At 38.7% G+C, this 22,231-nt stretch overlaps 1 protein-coding gene across 3 annotated transcripts in view; it reads left to right on the top strand.

Moving 5' to 3' along the window:
* The window catches only part of ETFA (electron transfer flavoprotein subunit alpha), an 82,724-nt gene extending 63,250 nt beyond the window's left edge, over positions 1-19,474 (top strand). For 2 of the 3 annotated variants that reach the window (XM_042941310.1, XM_042941311.1), the window contains exons 10-12: positions 3,931-3,996; positions 11,781-11,861; positions 19,170-19,474. In XM_042941310.1, coding sequence (XP_042797244.1) covers positions 3,931-3,996; positions 11,781-11,861; positions 19,170-19,208 — 186 coding nt within the window. In that variant the 3' untranslated portion in view covers positions 19,209-19,474. The remainder of the gene's footprint in view (positions 1-3,930; positions 3,997-11,780; positions 11,862-19,169) is intronic. The other variant, XM_042941312.1, reaches the window with a different exon arrangement.
* The last annotated feature ends 2,757 nt before the right edge of the window (positions 19,475-22,231 follow it).

Raw genomic sequence — 22,231 nt, 5'->3', positions numbered from 1 at the left:
ATTATGAGAAAAGTACCCCTTTCTCAAGTTACTTTACTGCCATCTGTTGGAAAATTATTGTAATAAATATGCAGTTCTGTAATGGCTGTGATATAAGTGATGGCTCCCTCCAGAGCTGTTCTGTGTACATAGTACATAGTATATAGTACATAGTTGCTCAGCTGTACATAGTAGCCTTGAGATTACCTCAGGAGCCCACCTGGCCAATGAGTGGGCTGAGAAAATCAATATTTGAGCATACCTGAAGGCACATCAGTGTCTTGGGAAACTAGATACTATGCCAAGGACTGAAGCCTTACAGTACCCTTTGAAGTAGGGTTCTTATAATTCCAGTTTTTCAGGTGAGCAAGCTGAGGCATAGAGGCTAAATACTGGCCCACAGTCACGGGTCTACCAGGTGGCTGAACTGGAATTTAAACCTAGGCAATGAAATTCTAGAGCCTAGGTTCTTAATCATAGTGATATACTCCTCTTGTAAACCTTTGTTAAACCACACTGGATGCAGCACTTTCCAAGCCCTATTCCTGTTTTCATCTCAGCCCACTGTAAGGTATTTTAGAGCCCTGCCCCTGAATTCTTTTGTTGAGCCTGTAGCTGTAGTCTTTTTTAGGTTTTGACAAGAGAAGAGTAATTTGTGCTTTCTCCTACTGGTCCTTGTTTCTGTTGAAGTGAATGCCATCCCTTCTTTCTATTTCAGAATAACCTCTGGTCCTCTTACCACCCTGGTGGCTTTCTTTTTTCCCACAGTCCCATCCCCATTCTTCATTTGCAGAATGACCATCCCAAACTGCTGCCAGCTCATGTAGGTTGATCTAGTTTCACTTCTAGATTCTCTCCCTTTGTTAAGGCTGCTAGGATTTTATCTCCAGAACTACCCCTCCCTACTTCTGTGTCTGTTCCTTTCTTTAATCCTACCTTTTTTTGAACCCTTAATTGCTGTTCTTCCCTCCAAGTCACCTCTCATTTTCTCTCCAAACTATCTTACTTACTATCTGATTTTAGAAGGAAAGTGCTTCAGGGCAGGGATTGCCTTGTTATGTTGTGAAGCAGGGTCTAAAGTGCTCCATAAATTAGCATCTGTGGAGAGTTTTATACATACTAATTATTATTATTGAAATACAGAAATGCTTTCTGAGCCATGAGGAAGCATCCTAAGATAATAGTCTAATTGCCTGTACATGTTTTTTAAAAAAGAAGAAAAAAGTCTCTCTTCCTGCCTCAGAGAGCTATCAGATCTCAGAACAGAAGCCCAAATCCCAGGACTCTTTCTGGTTATTATTTCAATGCTTTTATATTTATTCAGAGAACCATGTTTGTAAGACAGTAAAATAAGGTCCCGTTGGTCATGTGAACCTATTTGGACCACTTATACTGGTCAGAGAGGCAGGAATGGCCCCTTGGTTTGCTTTGGCCCAGAATCTTTTATTTCCTTAGTGACATTTATGGTTAAAGTCAATGGTATTCATATCTCATGGGGTTTAAAGTAAATTTCATTTATATTTATGTAGATGTTTACTGCCAGGATGATCATTTTTTATTAGCATTTTATGATGCAAATGGAGAAGCTTTTAAGACTTGTTGAATTTTAATGTAGACATGTATGTTAGAAGGACTCATTTACAGAACTATTGATCCTTTACAATGCTTGCTTTGAGAATACACTTGGAAGAGTGGTTAGTGAGACAGTTTTCTATCTGTACGTTTGTCTTTCTAAATAACTTGCTTTATAAATCTTATTGTCCTGGTTTTCCTGAATGTGAGATTTATTAGTAAGTGTATTTTGATTAACAATTTAATGAATGATCTTTTGTGAAAAAAATGCTAGTCAAAATAAACTGGTGTTAAAATTATCATTTGAAGTTACCTGTAAATCTTAAATAAAAAAAGTGGTGCTTTTTCAAAGAAAAGAAGCTTGTTGACCACTCCATGCCTGATCATGTATTATATATATATAGATGAGATATATACATCACATATATATGAGATGTATGTATCTCATCTATATCTATATCTGTATCTATCTGTATAGATAGATTGCTGGGATTGGGATTGTTTTTTATCCTTTCCCATACATTTTACTTCCTGCAGCCTAAGACAGTCTTTTAGGCCAAATTGCACTTACTTATCTTTATAGAGCAAGTTGAATTGGGAAACAAGCCCACATAATTTTTAGATGATTTAACTTACTTTAGGGATTAAGTTGTTTCCTTTTACAGGGTACACAGTGGTACCTTGCTGCTCTAGAAGCAGTTGGACAATTTATGCCTTTAAAGATAAGACCCGGGGGATATACCATCCCCTGGCCTGGTCCTGCTGGAAAGAGTTAATAGATTTCAAGCTGCATAAGAGCTTATGGATCATCTATTCTAGTAGTTCTTAGCTCTGGCTGCACATTAGAGTATCCTGTGGAGCTTTTTTAAGAAGCTCTAGTGTTGGGGCTGTACCCCTTCTGTTTGCAATTGGGGAAACTGAGAGAGGGAGAAATTGGCTTGTATCCAGCCACATACCACACATGCTTAGGTATTATGAAAAATCCCTATTCTCAGATCTTAGTTGAAATGCTGTCACATTTTGGAGTGAGCAGTTATTAAATTAGATCATAAGCAGTGCAGAACAGGGTGGGACCACCTGACACTGTCATTGACTTTGAAGTATCTACCCAGTAATAAAACATATAAAAATAAAAAGCCACCTTCAGTGCCTTCCACCTTAATCATATTGAGGAGAGTCTTTACTGTCAGTTGTGATGAAACCGTAGTGTCAATCTGTTTACATAGTGGGTGAACCCCCCTACCCAAGGTAGGACTTGCTAGTTCAGTTTAGGTGTGGGGAAAAGCTTTTCAGTTAAAGCTTTAATTATATCCAATAGATAGAATGGAGCAGCTAAGCTCTTTTAATTAAGCACTGATTAAATTGGTTTTCCATGATAGTTTTAATTTTCAAACATGGACACTTTAAATTTTTTAGATAAGGGGACAGAGAGCAACAGTCAGTTATCATTTTCTTTGTTACTTCAGTTATTACTGGGGGTGAAGGGTTAGGAGGAGGCACAAATACTGTCATCAACATTTACTTAGAAACTACAGTCTGGGGGCCCTTTTATTAAGTGCTAGAAATACAAAGGTTATGCCTATGCCTTCAAGAAGTTTATATTCCTTACTTAGGGAGACTGTGTGTGCATGTACACATGCATATGTGTCTGTTAGAACCTCTTGAGGCTGATTTGTATTTTTGGTTTTTCTGAATATGAAGTCTAATAAATATATCCTAATGATCATTTTTAACAAATTTCTTTTTATGAGAAGCCAGACAAATAAGTCAAAATATATTTTAGTATGTGTTTATATGTTAATGTACATTGTGTGTATATTGTGAATGGGTATATACAGAATGATGAGTTAAAGTGTGATTATCTAAAAGTAGCCCAGGGACGCCTGAGTGGCTCAGTCGGTTAAGCGCCTGACTCTTGGTTTTGGCTCAGGTCATGATCTCGTGGTTTCGGGAGTTCAAGCCCTGTGTCTGGCTCTGCGCTGGCAGTATGATCCTGCTTGGGATTCTCTTTGCCCTTCCTCTACTCGCGCTTTCTGTAAATGAATGAATAAATAAATAGCCTAGACAAAAAGTGCTACCTCACAGGAAATTGTGAGATTAAGTGAAACAGGTGATGTAAAATGCTTAGTATAGTGGATGGCACATATTTAATGCTCATAGATTCTCATTATCCACATGTTTATTATTCAGAGGAAAAAGAAGACTATGGATTAGGGAGATCAGGGAAGGAGGTAAGCATAATTTAAGTAATACATATTGCATCTTTTCTATTTAAAATATCTTCAGTCTGAGACCTGAATTGCTAATAGCACATACTGTGGAAGATACAATATAATATATATAAGTATGTATTAAAGATAATGGTCTCTTTTATTTCAGGAGCTTTATATTGCTGTAGGAATATCTGGAGCCATTCAACATTTAGCTGGGATGAAAGACAGCAAGGTAACTACACAATAATAATGATCCTAAAAGAAAGATTTTTATATTTTAAAATTTTGGTTTCACTCTGTTTCCATATAGTTACACAGTGTATGTAAGTTCAGCCATTCAGATTAACATTTCTTTCAGGAACTGAAAGAAGTACAAGCTGCTGTTCACTGATTGAAGGTGTACCATTGGTAGGAGAGGCAGTGCCATGTCAGGAAAAAAAAGTGTGACCCTGAGTCCCAGCTTTGCTACTAGCTTACCACATGATGTGTCCTGTCTGCACCTCTGTTCTTTGCCTAACACAGGTGTTGGTTGATGATGTCTGAGGTCCCTTTCAGCTCTGAAATTAGTGGATAGAAAATTTAGGGTGAAAACAGCTTGATGAGGTTCTGACCATCTAACTAGTTTATAAGATTTCTCATCCCTGATTCTCTATCTGCTTTACCCTGGTCCCCTAAAAGTCCCACCCTCATATGTCAGCACAGCTCCTCTTCTCAGGCTGTTACTAAAGTGTGACGGACACATTTGGAGTTGGAGCATCTTAATATCTGAGTAATTGTTAAAAATACAGGATGTAGAGGAAACACTTGATTTTAAATTGCTGCTTGGACTATATCGGGAAGTCCTGTGTAATGACTCTGTGAACATATATTTCAGAATATGACACATTAATTCATGCATACGAATGTACAGTTTGAATTATGAACTTAGTCTTTCATGAAGACAGAGATGCTTCTGACACTCTGGCTTTTATGCATTCAGATGGAAGTTTGATATAAAAGGTAATAAAACTTTTAACAGGTTTAACTTCTAACTTGAAAAAAATGCATTCACTACCTCCTTGTAACCTCTAAATGAATTGGCCCAAAACCAGTCAGATTTCACAGTTGGATGGCAGGTTTCTTTACTGAGATATGAAAACAAGCAGTGCCAATGGGGAAAATGTTATTGCTGCATTAAAGAAAAAAAAAACACTCTAGTACAGTAACCTTAAAAAATACTTTTAGCTGGGCCAGTTCAGACATATCTAATTCTGCTTCTCTAAAATAAAAGATTCTTCCTGCCAAGAAGTTCCTGGTAAAAATTGTCATCCCATGCCAGCAGGACTAGCTTGCAGGAGAGATGGAGTAGCTAGTATATGTTAAAGCAAAAAGGGAACAATTGAAGTAAGGAGACCAGTGTTCGGGAACAATCTATAAGAAGAAATTTGAGCCAAGAGTTTGTCTGTTTATGCAGTCAACAAATATTTATTAAGCACTTAGTTTGTACCAGATGCTGGGGATGCTTAAATGAAAAAGGCATAGCCCTTGTCATCAGTGCCTTATGTGGGAAACACAACAATCTCTGGTTGTAATTTTGGTTAAGGTCAAAAATGGGATATTAGAGTAATTGGTTTATATCTGATAATCACATTGCATACAAGCTACAGTTTTAATTAGCATCATGGTATAGTTTAGAGAATATGAGATTTGGTCGTTATATCAAATGAGTCAGTGTAATGAAAGCACTTTTTGAACTATATATGTATTAATTTCATTGAATACAATCTGTGCTTTAAAAGTTGTGTAAGGAAGGGGAGCATTCTTAAATACTTTAGTGGTTCCTTGCCCACAGTTGTGTGCTCTTGCTTTAAAAATAACTGCTATACAGTAGGAATGAAAAAGCTTTCAGATGATTAAACTGTCAGATGTTTGACTAGGTGGCCTCCAGGAAAATCATTAACCATCATTAATTAAATAAATCTCTGCTAGTTGCTGTGAAGCAGGCTTACATATTCCCAGAAGAGAAACACCTCCATACAAATCAAATGCTTGTGATTCAAAATGTTAGTCCTTGTGACTTTGGATTTAAGGTTCATATTGAAACCATCATTTATTGTCTTCGACCACACATGTTTCTCTGGAATAGTAGTTACCTGGACTGCACTGTGCTCTAATCTCAGATATTCTGGAATATTTTCATCTCTTTGAGGGACCCTAGAGGAATTACACATATGTCATATAGCCTATATTTTAAGCCAGCCTATATATCAAAGTTCTTCTAAAATGTGTTCCAGCTGTTTTCATGTGCTAGAGTAATAGGCATTAGAAACTTAATTTTACTTCTAGAGAAATGAATTATTATAATCTATTAAAATAACACCACATTAGGGGCGCCTGGGTAGCTCAGTCGGTTAAGTCTCCACCTCTTGATTTCCACTCAGGTCATGATCTCTCCATTTGTGATATTGAGCCCTGCATCAGGCTCCTTGCTGATTTTATTTTATTATATTTATTTATTTATATATATTATTATATATATTTTATTATTATATTTATTTATTATATTATATTATATTTATTATATTTTATTATTATTTATTATATTCTTGGGATTCTCTCTCTTCCCCTCCCCCACGTGCACATGTTCTCTAAATAAATAAATAAATAAATAAATAAAATTTTTTTTTTTTTAAAACAAACATTTTTTTAAAGCAAAAATAACACCACATTAGAATCAAATATTAGAGTCAATACTTTACTTATTTTGAGAGCGAGTGCACACGTGTACACGTGTGCATGAGTGCAGAGAGAGGGATACACAGAATCAGGCAGGCTCTGGGCTGCCAGTGCAGAGCCCCATGTGAGGCTGGAACTCACAAACTGTGAGATGATGACCTGGAGCCAGTATCAAGAGTTGGACGCTTAACCGACCGAGTCACCCAGGTGCCCCTAGAGTCAAAACTTTAATTGCAGTGGTGTTAGAAGCACCTATGAAGAATACCAAACACTTTGTAACATATACGTAAATCTGTTATTAATAAATTGAATAATTGGTAAATGCAGCACCTTTTTGTGTGACTATTTCTCCTTAATCTGTTACTAATTGGTCATTATAATCCTTCATGTTAAAAATTCTTGTAGGAGATAAGAGGACCTTTTGGTAGTTCTTGTAGGAGACATAGTAATTTATTATATTATATTTGCTGCATACCTAAGGACTTAAACCTTTTTGTTTTAAAGTTCCTTACTAACAGGCTGACTAGATAACTTCTATATTGTAATAAAGACCCAGGATAATAATTTAAAAATAGTAAGTGGAATGCAGTATATGGAAGATAGATAGTTTGAGCTACAAACTATATGAATTAGGGTGTGGATTTGTTCTGTTTTTGTTTTTGTCTTTTTTTTTAAGTTGAAATCCAACATTTAAAATCACAAGTTTAGGAGCACCTGGGTGGTTCAGTTGGTTAAGCGTCTGACTCTTGATTTCGGCTCAGGTTTGATTTCACAGTTGTGAGATCAAGTCCTGCATCCAACTCTGTGCTGAGCATGGAGCCTGCTTGAGATTCTCTCTGTCCTTCCCAGACATGCACATGTGCACATGCTCTCTCTCTTTCAAAAATAAAAAAACCCTGCATTTAAATTTATATATTGTTAACAGGACATAGAAGATATTAATCATTTTATAAGTGAAATAAGCTAAAGGTTGACTAATCATAATAAATATCTAATGATTTAATAAAGTAGACTTCTAACTATCATATTGAATAAAACACACCAAATATAAGGTACTTAATTTTTCATTCAAAGGTTTTATTCAGTGTATCTAAAGTTTTTTGATAAACTGCAGAACTTTTCAGTTACCTTTTGTTTAAGTCAGATTATTGAGGTATAATTTATATATAGTAAAATTCAACTTTTTGAGTGTACTCTACTTAAAACAAAATTCTGTGGTAAAATACACATAAAATTTACTATGTTTACCTTTTTTAAGTGTAGAATTAAAAATTGTGTACACATTGTCAGTGATATTAAATTATTCATAGTGTTGTGCAACCATCACCACCATCCAATTCCAGAATTCTTTTCATCTTGTAAAATGAAACTCTGTACCCATTAAACAATAAGTTCCTAATTTCCCCCCATACCTTCCACCTCCTGGTAACCACAGTTATACTTTCTGTCTCTATGATTTTGACTATTCTGAGTACCTCAGATAAGTGGAGTCATCACATATATTTGTCTTTTTGTGACTGGCTTACTTCACTTAGCGTATGTTGTTAGAGTTCATCCATGGTGTAGCATATGTCAGAATTTGCTCCTTTTCTGGGCTGAATAATATTCTGTTGTATCTGTATAACACATTTGGCTTATGTATTTATCCGTTGATGGACACTTGGATTGCTTCCATATTTAGGTATTGCAAATAATGCTACTGTGAACATGGGTGTGCAAATATGTCTTTGAGCCCTGTTTTAATTTCTTTTCAGCATATACCCAGAAAGTGGTATTGCTGGATCACATGGCAGTTCTACTTTTAATTTTCTAAGGAACTGCCATAATGTTTTCCACAGTGGTTGTACATTTCACATTCCCACCAATGGTGTACAAGAGCTCCAATTTTCCACATTCTTGCCAATACTTGTGGTTATATATATTTTTTAATAGTAGCCATCCTAATGAGTGTGAGGTGATATTGTAGTTTTGATTTGCATTTCCCTAGTGATCAGTAATGTGGAACGCCTTTTCATGTGCTTATTTGGCTATTTATGTATCTTCTTTGGAGAAGTGGTTATTCAGGTTGTCTTTTTGAATAGGCTTATTTGGGGGTTTTTGTTCAGCTTAGAAGTTTTATTAAAAAATATTCTGTATATTAATCCCTTTTCCAATGTATGATTTGCAAATATTTCTCCCTTTCTCTGGATTGATTTTTTACTCTGTTTATAGTGTCTTTTGATTCACAACATTTAAAAATTCCCATGAAGTTCAGTTTGTCTTTTTTTCTATTATTGCTTATATGTTTGATGGACTATCCAAGAAATTATTGTCAAAAACAATGTCATACAGCCTTTCCTCTGTGTTTTCTTCTGAGAGTTTTATAGTTTTAGTTAGGTCTTATGCTTAAATCTTTGATCCATTTTGAGTTACTTTTTGTTTTGGTATTAAGTGTCCCAACTTTATCGAGTTTTCCCAAAACCATTTGTTGTAAAGGCTCTCCTTCTGCATTCAGTGGTCTTGACACTCTTGTCAAAAATCGTTTGACCATATATGTGAGTGTCTATTTCAGAGCTCTCTCTATTCTATCCTGTCCGTCTGTATGTGTGTCTTTATGCCAGTACCACACTGTTTTAATTACTGTAGCTTTGTAGTAAGTTTTGAAATCAGGAAGTATGGGTCCTCCATCTTTGCTCTTTTTCTAGATTGTTTTAGCTATTCAGTGTCCCTTGAGATTCCATATGAATTTTAGGATAGGTTTTTTTAATTTCTGCAAAAAGAATGTCATTGGAAGGACAGTTTTGATGGATATAAAATTTGGGGTCAACAATTTTTTTCTTTTAGCATTTTGAATGTATCAATCAGCTCACTGCCTTCTGGTCTCCAATATTTCTGATGAGAAATCTGCCAATATTGAGGATCCCTTGTATGTAATGAGTCTCATGTCCCTGTTTTCAAGATTCTGTTTTTATCTTTGGCTTTTGAAAGTTTGACTATAATGTGTCTTGTGTGGGTCTCTTTGAATTCATCTTTCTTGGAGTTTGTTGAACATCTTGGATGTTTATATTAATGTCCTTCATCAAATTCAGGAAGTTTGCAGCCACTGTTTCTTCAATTCTTTCTGCCTCTTTTTCTTTCTTCTGGGTCTCCCACAATATATATTTTTGTTTGCTTGTTGTTGGCCCACAGGACCCTTCACTTTTCTTTAATCTTTTTCTTTCTATTCTAAGGACTTGATAATTTTCATTGTCCTACTTTCTTTTTAAAAAATTTTTTTTAAATGTTTATTTGTTTTTGAGAGAGAGAGACAGAGTGCAAGTGGGGGAGGGGACAGAGAGAGGGAGACACAGAATCCAAAGCAGCCTCCAGACTCTGAGCTGTCAGCACAGCCCGATGCAGGGCTCAAACCCACAAACTGCGAGATCATGACCTGAGCCAAAGTTGGATGCTTAATTGACTGAGCCGCCCAGGCGCCCCTCCATTGTCCTACTTTCAGGTTTGCTGATTCTGTCTTCTGCTTGTTCAGATCTGCGTTTGAGTCTCTCCAGTGAATTTTTTATTTCAGTTATTATATTTTACATCTCCAGAATTTTCTTTTTGGTTTCTCTTTAAATTTCGCCTCTTTTTTGATATTTCCATTTTGTTCATACATTGCTAGCTTGACTTCCTCCACATCTTTATAATTCTTTGAGCATCTTTAAAATGGTTGTTTTAAAGTCTTTCTATGGTAGGGCTGCCTTTGGATCTTTTTCTTTAAAAAAATTTTTTTTAATGTTTATTTTTTAGAGAGAGAGAGAGAGCATGAGCGGGGGAGGAGCAGAGAGAGAGAGGGAGACACAGAATCTGAAGCAGGCTCCAGGCTCTAAGCTGTCAGTACAGAGCCTGACACGGGGCTCGAACTCACCAACCATGAGATCATGACCTAAGCTGAAGTCAGACACCCAGACGACTAAGCCACCCAGGCACCCCCGGATCTTTTTCATAGGCAATTTCTATTGATTTTATTTTATTTTTTTTTGCCTTTGAATGGAATTTTCCTTGATTTTTTTTTTTTCCTGTTTCTTAGTATGCCTTGTGATTTTGTTGTTGTTGTTGAAAACTGGATATTTAAATCTGATAATATGGTATTCCTGTTAATCAGATTCTCCTCCTTTCCCAGGGTTTGCTGTTTGTTTTAAAAAAAAAAAAAAAAATTTTTTTTAACATTTATTTTTGAGACAGAGAGAGACAGAGCATGAATGGGGGAGGGTCAGAGAGAGAGGGAGACACAGAATCCAAAACAGGCTCCAGGCTCTGAGCGGTCAGCACAGAGCCCGATGCGGGGCTTAAACTCAGGGACCTGACCGTGAGAGATCATGACCTGAGCTGAAGTCAGACGCTTAACTGGACTGAGCCACCCAGGCGCCCCACTGTTTGTTTTTATTTATCGTTCTTTTTTGATTGTTGTAGGCTCTTTGCCAAAGATTAACCTGAGATATAAACTTAAGGTCTTTTTGTGTCCTTTCTCAGCCTGAATGTGTGGCCAATTTGTAATTTTCCCTGTATCAGCAGTTGCTTTTGAGAAAAAGAGAACAATGAAGGGAGGCAGAAGAAGTGCTTTAAGGCTTTAAATCCCCTGGAGGTAACTTTAGCCAGAGTAGGGGAGGGACGTGCAACAGTGGGGAAGTGCAACAGCAATGGCCATCCTCCTCTATTTGTATGCATCTCTTTGATCAGAAACAGCAGTCAGTAACCAAAGCACTGGTCCCCCAGTAGTTGGGGGACAAGAGTTCTTTTTGCCCACTCTTGTTCCTGCAGGCTGTGTGCAAGCTGCTCCAGGAATATGTGCACAGCTGCTTGCCACTGGGGGTGGGGACTGTTACTGCACTAAAGAGCTGCAGCTTACTTTGCAAGCCATGCCCTGGAAGTTGCAAGCTCCAAGAGTTCCAAAATGGTTACATTAGACAGATTCTGCCAATGCAGTTGTTAACAGTCTAGATGGGGAGACAGATTGCTGATGCTTCCTACTTTGCCATCTTCCCAGAATCCTCTCCTCTGATTTATTACTTCCTAAAATATTTTCTTTCCATAAGTCAGAGAAGAACTTAGAAAAATAATGGTTTAAAATCTTTTAAAATACTGTGATGGGCCAGTGGGGAGTGGGAGATAATTTTGTTATGTACCAACCCAGAAATTTATAAATTTACAATATTGGCACAAATGAATCAGATTAATCTTATTTGGTAGACATTTTTAACCATATAAATTTGTTGTTGGGAATGTTAAAATACAGCCATCAATCTATATGTTTTCTTGATAAAGGCCAAACTCTTTATTTCACAGACAATTGTGGCTATTAACAAAGACCCAGAAGCTCCAATTTTTCAAGTGGCAGATTACGGAATAGTCGCTGATTTATTTAAGGTAAGCTGGCCATCAGAGAGGTGGCTGTTACCTAGCTTGTCATCCAAGAACCTTTTAGAGTTGATAGAAAAGAGGCTATTATAGGAAAGTCTTGTATGTGTGTGTACTGTGTCTCTATATATTAATACATTTACCAGTTTTGAGCTACTTAAAGTGAAGTTGTCCTGATAAATACATGACATTTATATAAAGTATTATAACTTTCCCTTTAAGAGGGAGTCCATTGGGGCCATTTCCGTTTTTCATACTAACTTTTCCTCCCACTGGTATATCTTAGTGGTCAAATGACTGCCTTTAATTACTGTTCTTACGGGGGAGCCTGGTTGGCTCAGTGGGTTAAGCTTCCAAATCCTGATTTCAGCTCAGATCATGATCTTATGGTTCCTGGGTTCGAGCCCCACATAGGGCCCTGCGCTGGTGGTACAGAGCCTGTTTGGGATTCTTTCTCTCCAGTCTCTCTCTCTGCCCCTACCCCGCTTGCTCTCGCTTTCAAAATAAATAAACTTTAAAAAAAGAAAAAAAGAGGTAATCCATATTGTCTTTAAAATATCCACAGGACTTTTGGCATCTCGTGTGCATAGTTAGTACACAATGTGAAGTGATTCAGGTAATTATAACTTAGAATCATATTTGACAGGTACCTTAAAGAAATTCACATCAAATACCCTCATTCAGAAATTTGCCAACAATGCTACAGCTTTTCAGGGAAAGAGGGGGCATTCAAGTCCGTTTTATCTGACTCAACAAGTATGCTCTGCTTGAGAGTTAAAGGCCTTCCTAACCTGATAAATGTAGGGGAGAACACTTATTTCCCACTCTTCATAGTCTTCACTGTTTTGAGTGTTCTTTCCACCCTGCCACCACCCCTGTAGTTACCCTACCCATGAATGAAATTACTTTAGTGATATTGATGTGCACCTGATACTCATTTGGCCACATTTAAAGGTGATAGCTCATGCATGGCCTAACTGCTTTTTGTCCCTCAGGGCCTGTCTACAAACTTCTAGGTTGCCTAGAAGTGCAGAAAGCACTCATGCAGGCATTGAGGCTCTGAAAGTAGCATCTAGCCCAGGGAGAAGTCGGTTTGCTAGAGTGAGGAACCCCTTGCACAGAATTACAGTGAGCTACTGTGGGCCTTAATAGAGAGGCTGCAGCCTGAGAATAGAGCCAGGGTGGTCCTCTTGGCAAGAGGATTGGCCCATTACCACGGCTCCACTAGCAGTGTATATGATCCAGATAAACTAATGAGTGTATTTTGAGAACACGTCTAAACTGTGAAGTATGTGTTCATAGGGCATCCTTCACCTCAGGAGCACCCCCCACTCCATCCCTCAAAGGGCCTGTATCTTGCCCTGGAAGAGTACAGCCCCACTTCAGTGATCCTGGGGTCCTATAATTGAAATTTAGGATTTAGGTAGTTCTTCTGCAATTGTTACTTGGCCCAGCTGTGTAAGAACAATATATATAAGTTTTAAGTTTATTATGTTGAGAGAGAGAGAGAGCTAGCGCGCACATGCGTGGGTGAGCAGGGGAAGGGCAGAGAAAGAGGGAGAGTCCCAAGCGCAGAGCCCGACGTGGGGCTCAACCTCACAAACCGTGAGATCATGACTTGAGCCGAAATCAAGAGTCCGATTCCTAACCAACTGAGCCACCCAGGAGCCCCTGTAAGAACAGTAATTAATGGTAGTCATTTGACCACTAAGATATGCCAGTTGGAGGAAAAGTTAGTGTGAAAAACAAATTTTTTGTATCTCTGTACAAGGATAACTTTGTTCAAGTACCAAGCATTTAGCTCCAGTGAGAAGGGGTAGAGGGGTAAAGACCTTTTAAATAAAAAATATGAAATTAAACACTTCTGAACCCTATCCATGTATTGTGTTGACACATTTGCAAACAGACATCTACTGTAGTTTGCCTTTTATTTTTCTTCAAGAGAATATTTTAATAAATTTGCAAGTTGTTTTGTTTATGTTTTTCTGTTAGCGTATTGTGTATTGCAACCTACAGACAGGGCTTACTTGATAAATGGATGAAGTATTAGTTGGAAATTTGTGATGTTTATACGGTGGACACCTGCCTTGGGGCAGGAGCATCTTTGTAGCAATTACTGATGGAATGGTATCACACACACTGTGCTTCTTGCATTTAGGGGAGCTCCCAGGTTTGACACGAGAGAGAGACAGAGAGGTATGTGAGCGAGTGAGAGCGTGTGTGTGCTGAGAGAGGTATCTTGTTGACAGTCCTAGGATAGTAGAAGTGGAAAGGGACCTAAAGAATCATTCAGTTAGCCGATTTCCAACTGGAGATTCTCAAGCTGTTCTTGGTGTTTTAAGAAGCCTACATGTGATAATGTGTTTGGACTAAGACCTAACGTTTATTTGCTTTTAGCTAGAATTATATTAAGGTAGTGATTATCTCATCCTGCTCCGAAGTTCTGAAGCACAGTTATATATACCTTTAATTAATATAAAGGGAGAAAAGTTAATCCTTTAAAAAGCAGTCTGATTAGATTATAAAATATCAAAAATATTGCTTGGGGGGCACCTAGCTGGCTTGGTTGGTAGAGCATGTGACTCTTGATCTCGGGATTGTAAGTTCAAGCCCCATGTTGGGTATAGAAATGACTTAAAAATAAAATCTTTAAAAAAAAAATTACTGCTTGAGTTGCAGCTTCCCATTAGCTACTACATGTATAACACAAATGAGTCATGTTCTTTTTTAAATTGCCTATGTCCCAAAGAGATGTGATTTGGGGAAGTTATTCTGCAAGTTTTTGGTACAACTAAGGCTCCTGATTCCATCCTTTCACTCATCACCCTGCCTTCCCATCTCATCAGGGACTGCCAGGTGGTTCATCACTACTGCTCTTTAATAAATCGCAGTAAATGGGGCGCCTGGGTGGTGCAGTCGGTTAAGCGTCTGACTTCAGCCAGGTCACGATCTCGCGGTCTGTGAGTTCGAGCCCCGCGTCAGGCTCTGGGCTGATGGCTCAGAGCCTGGAGCCTGTTTCCGATTCTGTGTCTCCCTCTCTCTCTGCACCTTCCCCGTTCATGCTCTGTCTCTCTCTGTCCCAAAAATAAATAAAAAACGTTGAAAAAAAAAATTTTTTTAAATAAATCGCAGTAAAAAGGATTGCACCTTTGGCAGACTCTGGGAACTTAGACGGTATCCATCAGATTGTTTTGTCAGTTGAAATCAGAATGAGTATAATATAGATGAATATTGTAGTAATTCTGACCGAAGAGTGGACAAGGTAGTATAGTGACTATACTCTTCAGGGTCACCCTCTGTCTTTTAAAAATCAAATATTTAAAGGTATAACAATACATAAAAGTACAATTATGCAAAATATGAGTGAGTGAGAGCATAATCTATTTCAGATTAAGACTTTAAAGAAAATATTGTAAGTCAGGGGTGCCTGCCTAGCTCAGTTGGGAGAGCATGCAGATCTTGATCTCAGGGTTGTAAGTTCAAGCCCCACGTCAGGCGTAGAGATTACTTAAAAAAATAAAATCTTAAAAAAAATATCATAAGTCAAATAATAGTTATGTAAAAAGGACTTTTTTAGACTAAATTTCTGTGTAAAAATTTTAAATTTCAAACTGTCACACATAGCGTGACTAATAATTCTCTAAGTGATATGGTATCCACCAAACTTCATGTCTGGAGTAAATGTAAATGTAAATTTATTCTTTAATATTTATTGTTTTATGTCACCCTTCAGTAATCATGAGTTAGAGATGACAAGTTGTTTTTTTCTTAATATAAGAAAAATAATATGGTACAGTAGTTGAGAGCTTTAATTCAGATTCTGTCTTGGCCACATACTAGTTAAGTTATCTTGGCCAATTACTTAATTTTTCTGAATGTAAGCTTCCTCAAAAGTAATATAAATAATATACTACCTACCTTACATGGTTGTATTGAAAGTTAAATGAGATTATGCTATACCTAGTACAGTCTTGGTTAAATATTAGCCTACCTGTTTGTATTTCTTTTCATAATAGGTACATAATAGGTGTTCAATAAATGGTAAATATTATAATCAGAGTCAGAGTGACAGAGCACAGGACACCACCTGACTGGTTATTGTTGTTTTTTTTTTTTTAAAGCTTTCCTGAAATTTAATTCACAAATCATAAAGTTCACCCTTTTAAAATGCAAAGTTCAGTGAGTTTTAGTATATTCAGAGTTATGCAACCATTAGCTATTTAATTCCAGAACATTTTCTTCACACTGAGAAGAAACCCCATACCCATTTGCAGTCACTCCCTGTTCTGCACTCTCCCCAGCCCCTGGCAACAACTAACCTGTTTTGTGTTTCTATGGATTTGCCAATCCTGGACATTTCATATAAATAGAATCATGTAATATATGGGCTTTCTGTGGTTGGCTTCTTAGCATAATGTTTTCAAGATTCATCTGTGTTGTCTCCTATATCAGCACTTTCGTTTCCTTTTAGTGCAAAATAATATCCATTGTGTGGATATGCCTCATTTTGTTTATGCATTAATCATTTGATAGACATTTGACTTTCTACTCTTTGGCTATTATAAATGCTACTGTGAGCATTTAAGCTTTTATACATACATATATGTTTTTATCTTGTTTGGGTATATATCTAGGAATGGAATTTCTGGGTCACTTGAAAACTCTATTTTTAGCATTTTGAAGAACTGTCAGATTGTTTTCCAAAGTGGCTGCCCCATTTTACATTTCCACCAATAATGTATATGAAGGCTCCAATTTCTCCATACACTCACTAACACTTCTTACTATCCCATCTTTTTTGTTACAGACTTCCTAATGGGTATGAAATGGTAACTTGTTGTGGTCTTGATTTGTATTTCCTTGATAGCTAATGATGATGAGCATTTCTTCATGTCTTTATTAACCATTTATAATGTATTTTCTTTGGAGATATGTCTGGGCAAATCCTTTGCCCATTTTAAAGTTGTGTTATTTGTCTTTTTGTAGTTGAGTTATAAGAGTTCTTTATTCTGGATACAAGTTCTTTATTAGGTATATGATTTGCAAATATTTTCTTCATTCTGCGGGTTGACTTTTCCTGTTTTCTCTCTCCCTCTTCTCTTCTTTTCTTTTGCAATTTACTTATTTGTTTTTATTACTGGCTTTATTAAATGAGTCATGAATCAGGCAGCATCCCATCTAACAAGTAGAGGGGAGCTCCTGTCTTTTCACTTTCTCGGTGTCCTTTGACGCATACAGGTTTACAATTTGTTGAAGTCCAGTTTATTTTTTCTTTTATTGCTTGTCCTTTAGTAGGTGTCATATATGTGAAACTTTTGTCTAATCCAGTACAATGATTATAGGCCTACAAATATCTGTTCTAAGTCCCCACTTTGATTTCCTTTGGGTATATACCTTTGAATTGCTGGATAATGTGGTAATTCTGTGGTTAGCTTTTCAAAGAATCTCCAAGCTGCTTTCTCTAGTGGCTGCACCACTTTACATTCAGCAGTGTGCAAATGTTTTAGTTTTTCCACATCTTTGTTAACAGCTGTTACTTTTCTTTTTTAAATATTTTAAGACAGAGAGAGAGAGACCATAAGTGGGAATGGGGCAGAGAGAGAGGGAGACACAGAATCCAAAGCAGTCTCCAGGCTCTGAGCTGTCAGCACAGAGCCCGATGTGGCGCTCAAACTCATGAACTGTGAGGTCATGACCTGAGATGAAGTCGGATGCTTAACCGACTGAGCCACCCAAGCACCCCAGAATATCTTATTTTAAATGTAAATTTACTTTCATTTAGTCTTACTGAATAGAGAGCTGCCTCTACAATTTCTAAAATAAAAATAAGAATCCAGATCTTTGAGTTTGCTCAGGCTATAAGATATTCAGTGAACCAGAGTTGGCGTTTTCTTTTCCCTAAGTAAGGCATTGTGTGGTATGCTTGGAAAGTCTGAGGTTGATCTAATAAAAAAGGATATAGATGATGGACAAAGTCCTCTTAACCCTATTTTGGGTAGTGTGGCAGGAAGACGTTCTGTAAGGTTTTTAAAAATTGTGTGTTCTAACTCAGGTTAAATGTTTCATTTAAAAGAAGTTATTAGGCTCTAGCCTATTTTTCATGAAACACGTCGGTCCCACGTGAGGCTTGTTTAGCATGTCATCTGTGTGACTGGCATAAGCTCATGGTCTCTCCACCGTGGAAAGCTGGGACAAGTGGTGCCAGCACCTAATGCTGCCCCTGAGCTAATGCCTGCTGGCTCCATGGTAAACATGGGCCTTTTAACAGGCTGGAGACAAAGTGACATTCGGAAGAAACAACATGTCGACAATTTCCTTAATAAATTTTGTACGAACACATTATTTCCACCTAATGGAAATGTAGCTCTCTTAAATAATTGAGAGGCTATATTCATCAGTGGCGAGTTCAACTGGGATCTCTCTGAGCTAGGACAGTCGACAGCCCCATGGAAGACTGGGTAATTGATGTTTTACACAAGTGGCTCGGCTAGTTTTCAGGTGGGCTCCGTGTGACCCTCCCCTGCAGTCCCCACTCACAGCCTCCTCTGTTGTCCAGGCTGAAAGCAGCTTCACACTGAAAGTTCCAGTTGCAGCCCCTGAACTGCCAAGACTAAGGGTTAGTAATTAATCCATTTTAAAATGGGAGCCAACTCCGTCAGTTTTCCTTCACTGTGGTTTCTTATTTTGTCTGTTGACCAGACATTGCATTAGCACAACCTTTATTTTCATAAAGAATGGTGAAATTGAATGTTCAGCGTGCAGCCTGTTTTTAAGTGCAGAAAGATAGTAACATGTGCTGAAGAAGCAACTGTAGTGTTTGTGGAAGGAAAGATGAGTGAGCAAACGAACAATGAGAAAACAAGTGCTAGGGGGGCCAGCAAGAGTCATGACTAAGGAAGAGACTTTGGTATGGACTTTGAAGGAAAGGCCAGAGTACAGTAAGGGAAGGAAGAATGCCCAGAAAACATGAAGGTAAAAAATACACATGACTCTCCTCACAAAAGAAAAATTGGACTCCTGTTTCTGTGGTGCCTTTGTAAGGTTTGTGGTTGTGTCACAAAGGTCCCTAGGCAGTGCGTGGGCCAGTGGTCCTGCCAGCCGTGTGTCTGGGTGGTTTCTCCCTGTAAACGTGTATAGTCTTCCCACAGATGGGAGGGAGGCCACCCAAGGGGGGAGTTGGGTGGGGGAGGGGCACCTCGTGCCTCAGCAGTGATGCGCGTGGCTTCTTTTGGCCTCCGTGTACTTCTTAAGGAGCTATGACTGTAGCACACTAAAGGCTCAAATTGCTTAATTACTTTTATTTTTTTTAATTTGCAGGTAGTTCCTGAAATGACTGAGCTGCTGAAGAAAAAATGAGTTACCATATTTCAAGAAGGAATATATGTCAAAGTATTCAGTTGAAGTAGAAATTCATGGCTAGTATATTCAAAAGTATGAAGAGCTAAATATCGTAATTTAAGAAAAAATTCTCACAGATGCCAGAATGCTTTTTTATGAGCCTGTTATTATATTTCTTTTTAATTATTTGTGGTTCCAAACAATTATTTTTTGAAATTTTCTAATTCTGTAATACAATATATAATAATAAAACATTTCCACAGCTTTAAAACTACTACCAGAAATATGCCTAGCTTCATAAAGAAAAAAAACTGAAGAAAATGAGTAAAAATTGATTTTTTCTTTGCCTGTCTTGTTCATGGAGGACTCTGGGTTTTATGCAAGATTATAAAAATGAATGCTCCTACCAGACTAATCATCTTAATATGATTATTGAGAGAAGGGAACTAGATTGGCAAATTCAGCTAAAAAAGCATGAATATTCTCTTAAATATATTCCAGTCTTCAGAAAACCATAACTAATATGACAAAAGCAGATCTGATAAACCTGAATCTACTGAATATATTTAGTTGGCTTAAGTTAAATTTAATTTTCCATTTCATTTTAAAGTGTTGTCAGCTTATAGAGGACTTTGTCTATAAAGAAGAGGGGAATGGAGAAGGAGGGGCTGCTTTGCCACAATACGGCCTCTTTTGTTAACAGATAGTTTGATATTATGTTTAAATTCCTGCTCAGAGATTGCTTTGGCTTTTCTCTGGCCCTCCTGATGCTTCCTTTGGGTTCTCTTAGGAAGCAGCCAGGCATGGGAGATGGCCACACTTGCGGTTGCCTCTGGCACTCTCACTCTGCCCCCTAGGGCACAGCTGAGATCAAGAGTTCCACAGGGGCTAGAAGCTAGTATAAGTGCGAGACCAAGAACAGAGGCTAGTGAGGCTTGGTCCATTCTGTGGGAAGGTACAGGCAGTTATCTGGAGTCCTGTAAAAGCCAGGAGCCAGCAGGCAAGTAGAATGAAGACAGCTGTGTCTGAAGCAGATCTGCAGAAGTTGTAGTAGGTAACAGGACGAGGAAACCTCAGGGAGGGCATAGGAAGTGACCAGTGGTACATGAGGGGAGGGGCGGACTAGGTGAACTGATTTGTGTCATAATCCCTTGCTATGAAACACTTTTAGAAGTTAAACGCCTCTGGCATTTCAGCCTTCTTGAACCTCATAGGATGAAAAGATGGCAATAAAATGAAGCACAGCATTGTAGAATGTCAGGGCTGAGAGCGATCATCTGGTTCAGCTCCCTTGTTCAGATGGGACACTGAAGCACAGAGAAGTGGTGAAGAAAACGAAGACTTGTCCAAGACCACAGGTTTGAGGCTCTTCCCAGGGGAGTTCACCTTGCTTAGGGCCCTCTCCCTTTACCCTGTTGGACACTGTACCTTGGGGATAGGAGAGATGCACAGGCGACAAGTGGAGAGGGACCCCTAGTCTAGGGTGTGCTGGCTCAGGGAGGACCAGTCCCAGGTGGCACGTCTGTGTGGTTCCCAGCCTCAGAATGGAACTGATTGGTCTTTCTCTCCTTTGGTTTCTTCCTGTCATGACCACCACACCCCATCTCCATAATAGCATCAAGTACCACGCGCTTACTATATGCTAGGCACCACTGGAACACTTCACACTTATTAAACCTTCAGTCCTCACAGCACCCTGTAGGATAAATGCTATTATTATCCCTATTTTTACAGATGAGGAAGCTGAGGCACAGCAAGGTTCTATAACTTGCCCAAATTCAGGTAGCCTGTACATGAGAGCCAGGATTTGAAACCAGGAAGTCTGGCTTCAGAGCCATGGTTTCACCAGTGTAGGTTTCTGCCTCACCTCGACCCAAGGAACAGGGAGACTTGCTGCACAGTAACCTCAGGTAAAGGGCGCTAAGTGCTCAGTGCCAGGTGGGCTGGGCACACATTCAGGATCCTAGCTGGGGAGGAGAGATGGTGTTCTGGGTTTGTCTCTCCAGCAGGATTTTATTCAACTCAGAAGCCCCTCTAAGTGCCTACTTAGAGTTTACCTTAAAAAGGCAGCTGTGCGGGGTGGTGGCAAATTGTTAAAACTATAATATATGCCAGAAGGTGCAATTTGGTGTGTTCTTTTCATACTGTGTTTTACTGGACACCAAGCTGTCAGCTCCTAATGACTCTGCCCCTATATCAGGCTTGAGGACTCAGAAGAACAGCTGGAAGCAGTGTGGGGAAAGATGTTAGGGGTAGCTTTCTTTAGTGTGTGTGTGGGTGTGTGTGTTTTGTGCTTTTCTCCCTAGTTTTTTTTTTTTTTTAACGTTTATTTATTTTTGAGACAGAGACAGAGCATGAACGGGGGAGGGTCAGAGAGAGAGGGAGACACAGAATCTGAAACAGGCTCCAGGCTCTGAGCTGTCAGCACAGGGCCCGACGCGGGGCTCGAACTCACGGACCGCGAGATCGTGACCTGAGCCGAAGTCGGACGCTTAACCGACTGAGCCACCCAGGCGCCCCTCTCCCTAGTTTTTTGAAGTCTTTGGTTAACCTCATACAGCCCCTGGGAGTTGGGTGGTCTGATTACTTTGGCCAAACAATCCCTGAGAGAGCAGAAATAACCATGTTGAAAGCCAGCCCTGTGAGCAAAGAGCTGAATAGGTCCTTGAGGCCATCTAAATCAAGCAAATGACTACCTCACTCTATGGACTGAGACCCAATGAGAGCCTGATCTCAGCTTTTCAGTAGTTGAGAAAGTGCGAAATCCAGCATTTTCCCTAGTGTAGTTCTCTCAGCAGTACTGTGGGGGGACATTCCCTGCTGGGTTCCCTGGCCCACCTGCTTTGCTGTGTGGGACTACGGAGTAAACACCTAGAAGAGTCTGGCCCAGCCACTGCCCTGAAGTAGCATCCTGCTGGGTTCTAAGAATACAGGCTTCTGGAGGCACAGCCTTTCCCCCCAAGATTTTGCAGCTACCATGAGTGATTAGAAAAGCATACAGTATGAACATATACAGAGAGGGCTTCCTTAGTGGGCCGGCC

The sequence above is a fragment of the Panthera leo genome, chromosome B3 (genome assembly GCF_018350215.1).
Source record: "Panthera leo isolate Ple1 chromosome B3, P.leo_Ple1_pat1.1, whole genome shotgun sequence".
NCBI classification, from domain to species: domain Eukaryota; kingdom Metazoa; phylum Chordata; class Mammalia; order Carnivora; family Felidae; genus Panthera; species Panthera leo.
The sequence above is the reverse complement of the archived record's forward strand: the minus strand, read 5'-3'. Positions and strand labels throughout refer to the sequence as shown.